This window comes from Anolis sagrei, chromosome 6 (assembly GCF_037176765.1).
Source record: "Anolis sagrei isolate rAnoSag1 chromosome 6, rAnoSag1.mat, whole genome shotgun sequence".
Classification (NCBI taxonomy): Eukaryota; Metazoa; Chordata; class Lepidosauria; order Squamata; family Dactyloidae; genus Anolis; species Anolis sagrei.
The window spans coordinates 37,840,484-37,854,333 of record NC_090026.1 but is presented as its reverse complement, the minus strand read 5'-3'; the positions used below and the strand labels follow the sequence as shown (position 1 = coordinate 37,854,333).

General features: G+C 41.7%; 1 protein-coding gene across 1 annotated transcript in view; it reads left to right on the top strand.

The window, feature by feature from the left end:
* Positions 1-2,936, top strand: part of FTSJ3 (FtsJ RNA 2'-O-methyltransferase 3) — a 34,203-nt gene extending 31,267 nt beyond the window's left edge. Inside the window, exon 21 of the mRNA XM_060780984.2 lies at positions 2,472-2,936. Coding sequence (XP_060636967.2) covers positions 2,472-2,667 — 196 coding nt within the window. The 3' untranslated portion in view covers positions 2,668-2,936. The remainder of the gene's footprint in view (positions 1-2,471) is intronic.
* The last annotated feature ends 10,914 nt before the right edge of the window (positions 2,937-13,850 follow it).

Sequence of the window (13,850 nt, the reverse complement as noted above, 5' to 3'; positions counted from 1 at the left end):
TGTGATAAGATCCAGTTTAAAGTAGTCTCATTTTACGCTCCATCGGTTAGATTACAGTTAGATTACAGATAATGGCAAAACAATTTTATGTGTTTTGTTCCACGGGGGGTGCAAGCCAGTTTCATAAAGAAGTATCTGCTGTTCATATTTTTTCTCTGAATATCTTAAAAAGCGGTAGACTTTTTTGGAGGAGTAGGGGGTGGGAGAGATTTTTTTTTGTCGTGTCAGGAGTGACTTCAGAAACTGCAAGTCACTTCTGGTGTGAGAGAATTGGCCGTCTGCAAGGACATTCCCCAGGGGACGCCTGGATGTTTGATGTTTTACCATCCTTGTGTGGGAGTCTTCTCTCATGTCCCCACATGAGGAGCTGGAGCTGATAGAGGGAGCTCGTCCACGCTCTCCCCGGATTCGAACCTGTGACCTGTCGATCTTCAGTCCTGCCAGCACAAGGGTTTAACCCACTGTACCACTGGGGGCTCCTGGTGGGAGAGATGAACAGCTTCATAGAGAGGCAATTGCAGTGCATTTTCTGCATTGGCAGGAGTCTTTTTTGAGTTTCTTCCAAGTCTGAACTCGGAATAAATTGGAAAAGGCAAATCCTATCCATTTGAATGCTCTCCAGTGAGAAATTTCATTATTTTTAATGCACATAACCCATATGATGAGCAGTCTTTAATTGAAAGCACAGTTCTAAAATTAAGATACGTCTACTTCTAGGAATGAATGGTTCTGTATTTTAATCTCAGCATGTCTGCAAAAGCCAGGTGCTCTCTCTATTGTATCCTTGTACCTAAATCTATGGAATATGTTAGAGAAAGAGAGAGAGAGAGAGCCTGAGTGATATCTCACTCACTCGCCTTCATAGCCAGTTCCCTGATCCTAGTCCAGCACTCTGCCAGATTCCTGTTGGGACACCCTGTAAGTTGTCAAAACAGTTGCAGAAGGTTGCAGAAGTGTAGGTCTTAGTGTAACCACTCCACCAGCATACACAGTCCTTATTTTTCACTTGTGACTTGGTAGATGGGAAAATACTGACTTGCCATAGATGATCTCTCAGGGCCTTAGAGATTGTGTAGGTCCTTGTCTTATGTATGGTGGTAGACATTATGCCAGTGGTTCTCAATTTGTGGGTCCCCCGGTGTTTTGGCTTACAACTCAAAGAAATCCCAACCAGTTTACCAGCTGTTAGGATTTCTGGGAATTGAAGGCCAAAACATCTGAGGACCCTCAAGTTGAAAACTACTGATTTATGCAAGGCTGAAAGTGTTTATATACTACAATCTATTCAGTGCTACTGTATATTACACCGGTCACAATACAAGCTCTGCTTTAATGAAACTTGTGCGCCAGCTGTACCCTTACCTTGGGAAGTCTGATCTGGCCACGGTGGTCCATGCTCTTGTTACATCCTGAATTGAGTACTGCAATGCGCTCTACATGGGGTTGCCTTTGAAGACTGTTTGGAAACTTCTACTAGTCCAACGGGCAGCAGCTAGATTACTTATTGGAGTGGCATACAGGGAACATCCCACCCCCTTTTATGTCAGCTCCACTGGCTTGAATTGTGCCAGTCCACTTCCGAGCACAATTCAAAGTGCTGGTCTTGACCTATAAAGGCCTATATGGTTCCGGCCCAGCTTACTTGTCTGAACGCATCTCCCTCTATGTCCCACCTCGAAGCTTACGTTCTTCCAGCGAGGCCCTGCTCTCGATCCCGCCTCCGTTGCAAACGTGATTGGTGGGGATGAGAGACAGCGCCTTCTTGGCGGTGGCCCCCCGGCTGTGGAACTCGCTCCCCAGTGAAATTAGGTCAACTGTTTCCCTCCTGTCCTTCAGGAAAAAGTTGAAAACATGGCTGTGGGACCAGGCATTTGAATCGTAGGTTGATAAATGATGGCCAGGCTTCGGACCAAGTTGTTGATTGTAGAACTCAGATTTAGATTTGGCCAATTAATTGAATTTGCACTATTTTAAATGGTTTTAATTTATATCAATGTTTTATCTATTTTGTAATTGCTGTTTTATCTGTGTGTATATGGGGGCATTGAATTGTTTCCAGCTGTAAGCTGACCTGAGTCCCCCTTCGGGGGTAGAACAAGGTGGGTTACAAGTATTTGAAATAAATAATAAATAAAAATGAGCCAGTCATCCGAAACCTGGCTAAGCCTCGACCTGCTTAGCTTCTTCTGCAGTTATATCAGTTCATTTTCTGGCTTTTGGATAAAACATGATTCTATAGCTGATGGATAGGTTCTTGGGGTCCAAGTTTCAGATAAGAGACAAAGCATAGCACTAGAAGAGTTAAGCAGATGAAAATGAGTATTAGGATGGCAAAAAGTGAAAGGTCTAGAAGAGAAAGAAGATGACTAGGAATGAGGACTCTGGAGTAAAATCCTGAATTCGTAGAGGAATTGGGTTTGAAGAATGGCTATGAATAGAAGAATTTCACTCTTAACTTTTCTCCCCAACAGCATCTACAAGAAGGCGGGATTAGGGAAAGAGAAACGGCAAGTGACCTATGTTGTGTCCAAGAAAGGTGCTGGACGGAAGGTAAGGCGCCCTGCGGGAGTCAAAGGTCATTTCAAAGTAGTGGACAGTCGTCTCAAGAAGGACATGAGAGCTCAGAAACGCAAGGAACAGAAGACAAAACATCGGAGGAAGAAATGAACTGTTGTCATAGGAAATTAGACTTCTCTTGACTGCCTTGAACACATAATATTCTGAAATATATATTCAGCAAACAACAATTGATGGACCACATGTGAATGTACAAGGATTTTTCTGAAACTCACATAGTTTTTGGTGGCTTTGGTGTGAGATGTACAGACACTGGCAAATTTTTTTGCCTTCTTCATCCACTTTTGTCCTCAGGGCTTCCCTTCAGGGTTTCTGCCTTTCTCATTTATGTTTAATAAACTTATTCTTTTTCCTCAAAATCTTTTCATATTGTCTATTTTTCCTCACCAAGAGAACACGTACTGCCTGTTCTTTGAAGCAACCAAGACATATTTGAGATGTAGCAGGACAGTAGATGGTAGTACACACCTTAGTCACATCCCACTTAGACTACTGCAACACTCTCTATGTAGGGCTGCCTTTGAAGATAGTTCAGAAGCTTCAACTGCTTCAGAGATCGGCATCCAGATTTATAACTGGGGCCCATACAGGGAGAGACCCACTCCCATGTTAAAGTAGCTCAACTGGCTGCCGGTCTGCTTCCGGGCTAAATATAAAGTGCTGGTCATTATTTTAAAGCTCTAAATGACTCTGGTCCAGGCTACTTGACCGATTGCATATCCTCTTACAAACCATCTTGGGCACTGTGATAAGCAGAGGAGGCCCTGCTCTCAGTCCCACCCCTATCTCAAGTACAGCTGGTGGGAATGAGAGAAAGGGCCTTCTCCGTGGTTGCCCCCCACCTCTGGAATTTCCTCCCTAACGAAATAAAGCTGGCCCCCTCTGTTCTCTCCTTCAAGAAACAACAGAAGACTTACTTTTAATCACTAGCATATGGAGAAGAAGAGGATTAGACAATGAGATCACTACCAGACCTCTGGTTGGGAACTATTGTTGTATCTGAGCTCTGCTAGTCCATGTTAGCCCAGTTACCATTACTGGCGACACAACCAACCCACATAACTTTATGAACTGTAGTTGGCTTCTGTAAATCAATATGGATGTTTTATGTTCAGATTTTATGTCATATATTTTTGTTTGATTACATTTGGTTTAATTTATTGAAGTTAGGTTCTAATTTTGTTTTCATATGTGGGTTTTTTTCTGGGATTGTTATATCAGTAGTTGTTTGTTCTATGGAGACATTGAATGCTTGCCTTCGTATGTTGGAATGCAACATACAAAGGTAGTTCTCAGAAGGTGTTGCTGGGTGACACCTGCTTGTCCTCACAACCATTGACTTGTGGGGTCCTGCAGGGGTCAATACTGTTCCCCATGTTGTTTAACATTTACATGAAGTTGCTGGGAGAGATCATCCAGAGTTTTGGTGTCAGATGTCATCTGTATGCGGATGATGTTCAGCTCTATTACTCCTTCCCTCCTGTCACTAAGGAGGCTGTGCAGATCCTGAACCGGTGCTTGGATGCTGTGTTGGGCTGGATGAGGGCGAACAGATTGGAACTCAATCCAGACAAGACAGAGGTTCTCCTGGTCAGTTGAAAGGCAGAACAGGGGATAGGGTTACAGCCTGTGTTAGACGGGATTACACTCCCCCTGAAGACAGGTTCACAGTTTGGGAGTGATCCTGGATTCATTGCTGAGCCTGGAACCCCAGGTCTCGGCGGTGGCCGGGAGAGATTTTGCACAATTAAAACTTGTGCGTCAGCTGTGCCCGTTCCTTGGGAAGTCTGACTTGGCCACGGTGGTCTATGCTCTGGTTACATTCCGAATAGACTACTGCAACAATCTCTACGTGGGGCTGCCTTTGAAAACTCGGAAGCTTCAATTAGTCCAACGGTCGGCAGCCAGGTTGTTAACCGGAGCAGCGTACAGGGAGCGTACCACTCCTTTGTTGCACCAGCTCTATTGGCTGCTGATCAGCTTCCGGGCACAATTCAAAGTGCTCGTTTTAACCTTTAAAGCCCTGAATGGTTCTGGCCCAGATTACCTATCCAAACGTATCTCCTGGTATGAACCACCATCACGAAACTTAAGATTGTCAAGAGAGGCCCTGCTCTCGATCCCACTATTTTTGCAAGCACGGTTGGTCAGGATGAGAGACAGGGACTTCTCGGCAGTGGACCCCGTCTGTGGAACTCTCTCCCTAAGGACATCAGGTTGGCCACCTCCCTCCTGTCCTTTAGTAGGCAACTGAAGACTTGGCTTTGGGACTAGGCGTTCGACCAGAGGTTAGCGACAACTTGGATAGGAAATGTTTGAACATTGCAATATTGGATTTACCTGGCTGGATCTTGGTTTTAGCGGCACGTTAATGTATTATATAATGTTTTAAATTAAGTTTTACGTTTTTAATTGAAATTTTTATTGTATATGTTGATAGCATCATTAATGCCTATGTGAGGCCACCCTGAGTCCCCTTTGTGGGAAGAAGGGTGGGGTAGAAATGAAATGAAATATTTTGGAATACGCCCTGAGTTTCCCTGGGGAGATAGGGCGGAATATAAATAAAGTTTTATTATTATTTGTTATATGATCATAACCCATATTGCAGAATTTATAACAGCTACGGTTTTGGATTATAGCTCTCAAAATCCGTATACTCTTGGAAATAGTGGCATTAAAGGCAATCACAGTGGGAAGGCAACAGTTGGATGGAGAAGGCTTCACATGCTGTCTCTCTACATTATAGCTAGCTAGATATGGATAATTTTTTTATAAGGAGATGCCGAGGGAGAAAATTACTTATTTAAGTAATGTTAAATTACATAGTCTCTCCTTCTAATGCGGGTATGAAGAACTAAAGAACAATAAGAATATTAAATTGCATAGCTACTGGGTATAAAATTGATACAGAACAGCAAGACAAAAACTTTACAATCCAAAAGATTTTAACAAATGGCAGGAAACATTCTTAAAGAAGCCATTCCAAAACTAAAGAGACACAGCCAGAAGACTAAGGACCCTTCGACACAGCCCTATATCTCAGAATATCAAGGCAGAAAATCCAACAATATCTGCTTTGAACTAGGTTATCTGAGTCCACACTCAGATAATGTGGGATTTTCTGCCTTGATATTCTGGGATATAGGGCTGTGTGGAAGGGCCCATATTGTCACCCATCTTAGTTCTGGTGGTGGTGGTGATTATGTATTCACTTACAACACTTTTCCCAAAAAGGTATCTTACAAAAATTAAAAGGGGTTGAAATAAAAACAAATTTACAAAGTTACTTTTAATAGGTGATTAATCTGTTGCTGTTACAAGCCCTGTGCCTCTTTGAAAATAAGAGACATGGGGAGGAGGATTCTAGCACATTTCTGACACTGAGGGACATTTTAGGCAAAGGAGAAACTGTATTTCTAACAGGAAATCACCTTTAAAAAGAAACAAGGCATTGGGACAAAGAGAAAACAATTTTTTTAAAGATCGAGCAGGTGGGTAGTGGCTGTGCTGTCGCACGCTGGGCCTGTGCATCAGACTGTAGACAGGACATAAATTCTGTGTGCCCAACGGGATGCCGGGGCTGCCTCAGATTAAAGGCCTTTGGATTTCCTTAAAACACAGTCTCTAGAATACTTAAAGGTTCAACAAAGTTCTTTATTGATGAAAACAAACAGGTACTTCAAGGCTTTCTTAATAGTCTATTGGCTCTCTCAATCTTGTTCACTGGGAACAGGCACTATCTTCATAAACTGTAATTTAACTAATGGGGAAATCTTTAACTTCTAATCTGGGCAGTCTGTCTTTGCCTCTGTTGGCGTGGAGCCCCTGTACCCGGTACCAACTGCGTCTGGCTTCCATGAGTGACCCTTACCAAGCAGAGCTTTGTAGACTTCCAAGGGAAAAGGAGTTCAGGTTTCAGTGATGGCTGACTGAAGTCCCTCAGCAAAGGAGCTGTAAGGCTGTATGATCCTCGGCCAAGCTGTTGGCTGTATATCTCCCTGGCCAAGCTGTAGAAGACGAAGCTTTCTACAGGAGCTCTTGGTATTATGTCCTGCATGGAAAGCTTCTCTTTGTGGACTGACCCAAAAAGGCTCCTATTCCCTCCAAAAACCCAAAAAGGGGGCGGGACCAGGGAACCTAACTATAATTGACAGGTGGCTTGCCCTATGATTGCAGCCAAAAGAAGCCACCTATCTGCAGAGTCCCTGAAACTTAGGACTACCAACAAACATTCAATGCAAAGCAAGCAAAACTGGAGCTCCTGGTACAGCTGTACCTACACAGTGGCACTAAAAGTGGTCCTGGCTGTTGAATGTGACCCAGAGCTATCAGTTTCTGCAAGGGTTTTTGTGTGTGTGTGTATCAGGAACAACTTGAGAAACTGCAAGTCACTTCTGGTGTGGAAGAATTGGCCATCTGCAAGGACGTTGCCCAGGGGACACCCAGATGTTTTACCATCCTGTGGAAGGCTTCTCTCATGTCCCCACACAAGAAGCTGTAGCTGACAGGTGAAAGCTCACCCCACTCCCCGGATTTGAACCACTGACCTTTTGGTCAGCAGTTAAAAATGGTAAATTACCCTTCTACATTTGTATGTAAGTAGGAACAGGGACATTTTATTAGTATAACTCCAGACAAAAATATAGATATTTTAGCTTTGGATTATATAGGGAAGGGTTAACACCTCTGTGGTGCTTGTTTTGCTGTCTGTGCCTCTCCATTCAGAAGATTTCACCTCACTTTCTGTCCCTGTGAGAATTGGATTTTGAAAAATGTGGCTTGTGAAAACAAGAATTGGTGACAAAGCTTCAGTGGAGACACCTCTTCCCCATAATAACTCTTTCAGAATGTCCTTTCCAAGAGGTAGAGTTCTGTCACTTCCTGTGGTCTCATCCCTATTCTTAACTATGAGTCATTTGTAAATCAAATATTTGTAACTCAGGGACTGCTTGTGTTGGATTGGGTTGTTGTAGGGTTTTTTTGGACTATATGGCCATATTCTAGAGGCATTCTCTCCTGACGTTTCGCCTGCATCTATGGCAAGCATCCTCAGAGGTAGTGAGGTCAGATTACCTCTGAGGATGCTTGCCATAGAGGCAGGCGAAACGTCAGGAGAGAATGCCTCTAGAACATGGCCATATAGCCCAAAAAAACCTACAACAACCCAATGATTCTGGCCATGAAAGCCTTCAACAGTGTATTGGATTATTCACAAATTCGATTAAAATGTTGTCTTTTAGTATCACTCTGTTCTCCAGTGCAATTCAATGTTCAGCTTCCAGCAAAAGTCCAGTATAGATTCCTAGAGCGGTGTTCTCTCAGAGAAAAAAGTAATTAAAACACTGAAGACTGATTGACAAAGAACACAAGAAAAATTGCAATTTTTCTCTGTTTTTCACTTTCAATGGAGATCATGTCACCTTAACCCTTGTAAATATGTATTCAGCCATTTTAAAGGTGACCAGATGAATTCTATGCCCTACTTTCCTGACATTCCCATGTCACTACCTAAGAATCATTTATTTATGAAGTCAGACCAAGACTATTTGCCCCCCAAAACTGATGTCAGATCAAAACTGGTCAAGATAATAGCCATAACAATTTATTCACATTCCACAAGTAAACATATCACACTCAGAATGGGTCACAGGATAGACAACACAAGAGTTGCAATAAATAAATAATTACTAGTACAACATGATATTGGTAGTTCAACAAAATTAAAAGTCCGACACATCAAAGGTTTTAAAGCAGCAGTTCCCAACCTTTTTTTGACCAGGGACCACTCTCCAACATTAGTACCAAAAGGGTTACGAATCAGTTTTTGGTCAACTTTAGATTCAGTTTGGTTATTTGTGGTGCTGATTCAGAAAATTGCATTGGATAGACTATATCAGCTCAAGTTTCTGATACAGAACATATGCCATCCAGTAGTCGCTATCTCCTTGCCCACAAAAAACCATATTTAATAATCTAGAGCTGAAGTGGTCTATCCAATGCAATTTTCTGAATCAGAACCCCAAATAACCCCAGGAACGGGCCTAAAAATGAAGACACCAAGGTGCCCCCGCTTGCCACATGGAATGGCTTCGCTTGGTGGGAGGGAGGAGGAGAAGAAGCAGCAGTAGTCAGGAAGCTTGTTGTCATGTTTTTCGTGGGTACTCAGCCTCTCCGCTCTTGACATTCTGGTTGCCTTGCCACTATAAGAGGGTTTCATGAGACCAGTCACTCTCCTTGCAACAGTGTAGTAACCGTGATGCCGCGGACCATATTTCTAGTTCTTGGGGACCACTGATGGTCCACGGACCACAGGTTGGGAACAACTATTTTAAGGATTGAAAAACACCCATAGGTCTGTTAACAAATAACATCCTCTATTTGAAGGATAAGGTACTCTAAGGGTGGATCTACACCGTAGAATTAATTCAGTTTGACATCAACGTTTATTTGAGTCAATAAGCATTGAAATATTCACATTCAGTACATAAATAGCAAGTGTGGAAGAATTCTCTTACACAAAAACTTTAGTTGCATTTCCTGCTATCTCTGACAACTCCTTGGTGTCTGTAAAAGATATTCTCAGTTCCACCTGTCTAATCACAATGATATCTAATTTAGAGGTAGCATTTTGGAGAAAATTGGACACCTCTCATTACGAGCAATTCCCTTCTAATGATAACTAGACTAATTTTTAAAAAGAACTACCTGAATACAGCAGCCAACTTTACCTTCCCTTTCAGCTGACAGAGAATTAAGCTTGAGTCAAATGACAGTACTGAGCACCATCACCTATCTATAGGCTAAAAACCTTCCTGCTTCATTATCATATCCAAGAAGTTCCTTGAGATGACAGATAAGCGATTTCGTGATAAGGATGAAATAGGCATAATTGCTAGGTTGGTCTTTCAGGAAGTTTCTGCATGCCTTGAACTCAGTGTTCCAGATAGCTGCAATTGGAGTTTTCTAAAGTTTTACATCATGGTTCAGTTTCAAGAAACAACAATCCTAGTGCTCAAAACATGTAGGTGGAGACTACTTGTAGATACTGCTAAAGGACAAAACAAATTGCAGATGCCATTCATTTCTTTTTGATCACACAAGCTTGCAAAATCAAGGGTCACACATTTTTATGCAAAGCGTTGCTGTGGCCCAGTCTGTGTATATATGTGTTTTGTGTGTGTATATATTTGTGCATATGTGTATATGTGTGTTTGCGTGTGTGTATGTATATATGTATATGTATAAGTATATGTGTGTGTGTGTGTGTGTATAGAGTGAGTGTGTGTATGTGTGTGTGTATGTATGTATGTGTGTATATATATATATATATATATATATATATATATATATGGTTTTGTGCAGGCATTATAACGTTTTTTTGTGGCTTTTAAAGTCTCTTCTGCTGTGTTTTTCAGTGTTTTATGAGTGATGGTAAGGGGCGGCTCAACCCATTACGCAAAGTAAGCATTCACAGTATAGTTGATTTTGCCCAAGGGCACTCTTGAGGCGCTCTTGGGGGGAGAAATAGACCTTGACATATGCGAGTTGTAGTTACTGGGATGTATAGTTCACCTACAATCAAAAAGCATTCTGAACTTCACCAATGATGGAATTGAACCAAATGTGGCACACAGAACTCTCATGACGAACAGAAAATATATATCAATGATTGATTGAGGATGGGGGGTGGGGCGCCAAAATACTGTTTGCTTACCATTGAAAATTACCTAGGACCGCCTCTGGTGATGGTCACTCGTTGGCCTCATAGGTGTATTGTGTCCAAATTTGGTGTCAATTCGTCTAGTGGTTTTTGAGTTGTGTTAATCCCACAAATGAACATTACATTTTATTTATATAGATTTTCTGCTTTTATGGGATTTTGGCCTTCTAAATCCAAAGATGACCCCAGATTTGCTCTACCACGTACATTTCCTCCCGCAACCTGCTTTGGTGTTTTTCTCTCGTAATAGGTGGCTAAGATTTCTTTGGGAAAGGAACAGTACAAAAGAGGTTAAAGTATTCAATTAGATTTCCCAAACACTTTTTAATTTGCTGATAGACAAAAATCCATTCAAAAGCGCTAATAGAAGTCATGCTGCAACATCAGCGTCTGCACTTAATCAAAACTGAATTGATTTGCAATATTAAATTTGTGAAATAACTGTGCATGGTAAAGCATACTTGTGTTTTTGGAATTCAGCCCCTGAAAAATATATTAAAAATTATTACAGTATTGAAGAATGAGTTTCCGTCCATCAGTATTACTATATGAAAAACACTTACATTCATATTCTAGCCTTGCATTTGGAATTAAAGTTCCTCTTGTGTGTTTTTCTTGGGTTTCTGTGTTTATGTAGAATACTAGGTTGGGCAAAATGCACTCTGTAGACAACCTGCATCTCAGAGGTCTGTAAGTGAAGCCTGTAAGTTCACCAGAAGCCTTTCAAAGCCCACGTGACTTTTAGGGTGGGTTTGTGTGTATGTCTGTATCAGGAGCAACTTGAGAAACTGGAAGTTACTTCTGGTGTGAGAGAATTGGCTGTCTGCAAGGACGTTGCCCAGGGGATTCCCAGATGTTTTGATGTTTTACTATCCTTGTGGGAGGTTTCTCTCATGTTCCCACATGGGAAGCCAGAGCTGACAGAGGGAGCTCATGCACACTCTCCCCAGATTCGAACATCTGACCTGTCAGTCTTCAGTCCTGCCGGCACAATGGTTTAAACCCATTGTGCCATCGAGCATGCACAATCACCCCAAACTGTTTAAACCACCTGATAATGGTGCAGTGTGCTCCCCAAGCTCTCCAAACCTTCCCAAAGAAACCTAAAATAAAACATCACCCCAGATATATGCATGCTTTGGATAGCATATTGAAGTGTTAACACCCCTATGGTATTTGTTTTGGTCTCAGTACTCTTGTTCAGATGATTTCACATTTTCTGTCTCTATATTAACTGGATTTTGAAAAATGTGGCTTATTGTGGAAACAAGGATTGGTGAGAAAGCTTTGGCGGAGACTCCTTTTCCCCTTGATAATTCTCCCCAGAGTGGATTTCCCTTTCTAGGGATAGATTTTTCTTACTTTGTTGACTCACTCCCATTCTTAACTATGAATCATTTGTAACTCAGGGACTCTCTGTACTAGATGGCTTGAGAGGTACAAAAAAAATTGTACAGCCCACCAGTGGCACATGCACACAGGGAAAATGTCCTCTGCACAGTTGCTAACCCCTGATCTGGGGGTGGGGGGAATAAAAGTCTCTTACCAAGAACCCACACTCTGTAACTAGTATTTTATTCCTACACTCTTTGTGCTGTCACACGCTGGGCCTGTAGCAATTGTCTATTAACAGGACTTGATCTTTATGTGCCCAGCGGGACGCTGGGGTGCCTCGGCTGAGAAGCCCTATGAATTTCCCTATACAAAGTCTTTAGAAGCTTGGAAAGTTTAACAAAGTTCTTTATTGGTGCAACAAATCAGTCAAATACTTAGATCTTCAACAAATCAACCAAATATTTCTTAACTTGTCCACAATGGACAGGCAACTAGCTTCATGAACTGTTTCTTTCTTCTATGAGGGAAATCCTTTTGACCCCTCCTTGAGCAATCTGTCTTTTAGGCTTAGCTGGCGTGGGGCCCTACTCCCGGTTCCAATTTGCTTTATGGGTACCCGAGTAGACCTTACCAGCTAAAACTCTGAAGATTTTCCAGCTGGAGTCCTCTGGATTTTTTTTCCACGAATGCTGTGGATCTGTTTCTTTAACCCCAACAAGGGCTGTGCTGTATTTCTTAGTAAAGTTATGAGAATTGTCTTCCCCAGCCAAGCTTGTAAGAAATGAAGCTTTTCTACAGGAGGGAAAAACTCACACGTCCTGTAGTTGGGCTTCAAATTGTAAGACTGAACAAACTGTCCCCTTTTTCCCTCCTGAACCTGGGGAAAGGGGCGGTTCCAAAAGCCCCAAAGATGATAAGCAGGCTGCTAGCCTATGACTGCAGCCTGGGGAAAGCTGCTTAACTGCAAAATGCCTGGCTAACAGAAACATGTGCAAACTAACCATGCATAGAAAAAGAAAATTTCGCTTCTGGCACAGCTGTGCCAGCACACTCTTTGATTCCAAATGCATAGCAACATGTGCAGAGAGGAACTCTACACTTTCACATAATATTTTTAAATGACTTCCACATTATCATTTGGCGTCAAACATCCTTTAAGCAGATTGGTAGTGGTGGTGGTGATGATAGTGATGATCATGTCTCACATAAATTACACCATAATGTAATTGCAAAGTGGAGGAAAAACATAAAGTTGAAGTAACTCAATTTGTGCAGCTGCTACCCTACTATTCCACTTTTTTCCCTATGATTTTGCTCACAATGATTTCATATTGTCTTACTTCATTAGAGCTGACCAATATTTTTCTCAGCATCTGTCTTGATCCATTCTTGAAGGTGAAGCCAATGTAGATGCCTATTGTGTTGCTTTGAGACAACAGGAATGATATTTGGGAAGCAAAGGCTAAAACATTTATCAGGCCTGCTTCCCCTATATGTAGCTTTCCAAGTTTTTCAGTTAAATCAAAAAGTATAGCACCATGAATGGTCTCCTACCAATGTGGTAAAATTATTAGGTAGTGGACCTCAAAGGTCTACATACTCGATGTCTCACCTATAAAACAGAAAAAGATGTGTCTTCTGTGTTGCCTGATGGTCAGATTCCATTGTTCGGTATTCAACACATATTTGAAGGCAGCTTTGTTCTGATTTCCAAATAATTTATCTCTCTGATCAGCTCTGAGATGTATGTTTATCAGAACACTGGGGCTGCTAGATACACAGTGCAGCAGATTATATTATTAACAGCCTGACAAGTAAGAGATCGGGATACATCCAAAGGACGGTCTTTCAATTTATCCATCATTCCTAAAGTCCCTTTTGCATCCTTTCAATGTTATGTTTGGAAAGGGGAAAGGATGTGGATTGTTAAAATGCCACTGTACTTAATCTATATGGACTTCTGTATGTTTACCATCTTTACACGTTGAGCATCCAATTTCTGGAATTCCAAAATCCAGAATTGTCCACCTGGGTGGCTGACATAGTGGAACTTTTGCTTTCTAATGGTTCAATGTACACAAACTCTGATTCATGCCGAAAATGATCAAAAATAGTATGTATAAAATTACCTTCAGGCTCTCTCTCTCTCTCTCTCTCTCTCTCTCTCTCTCTCTCTCTATATATATATATATATATATATGATGTCTATGAAACA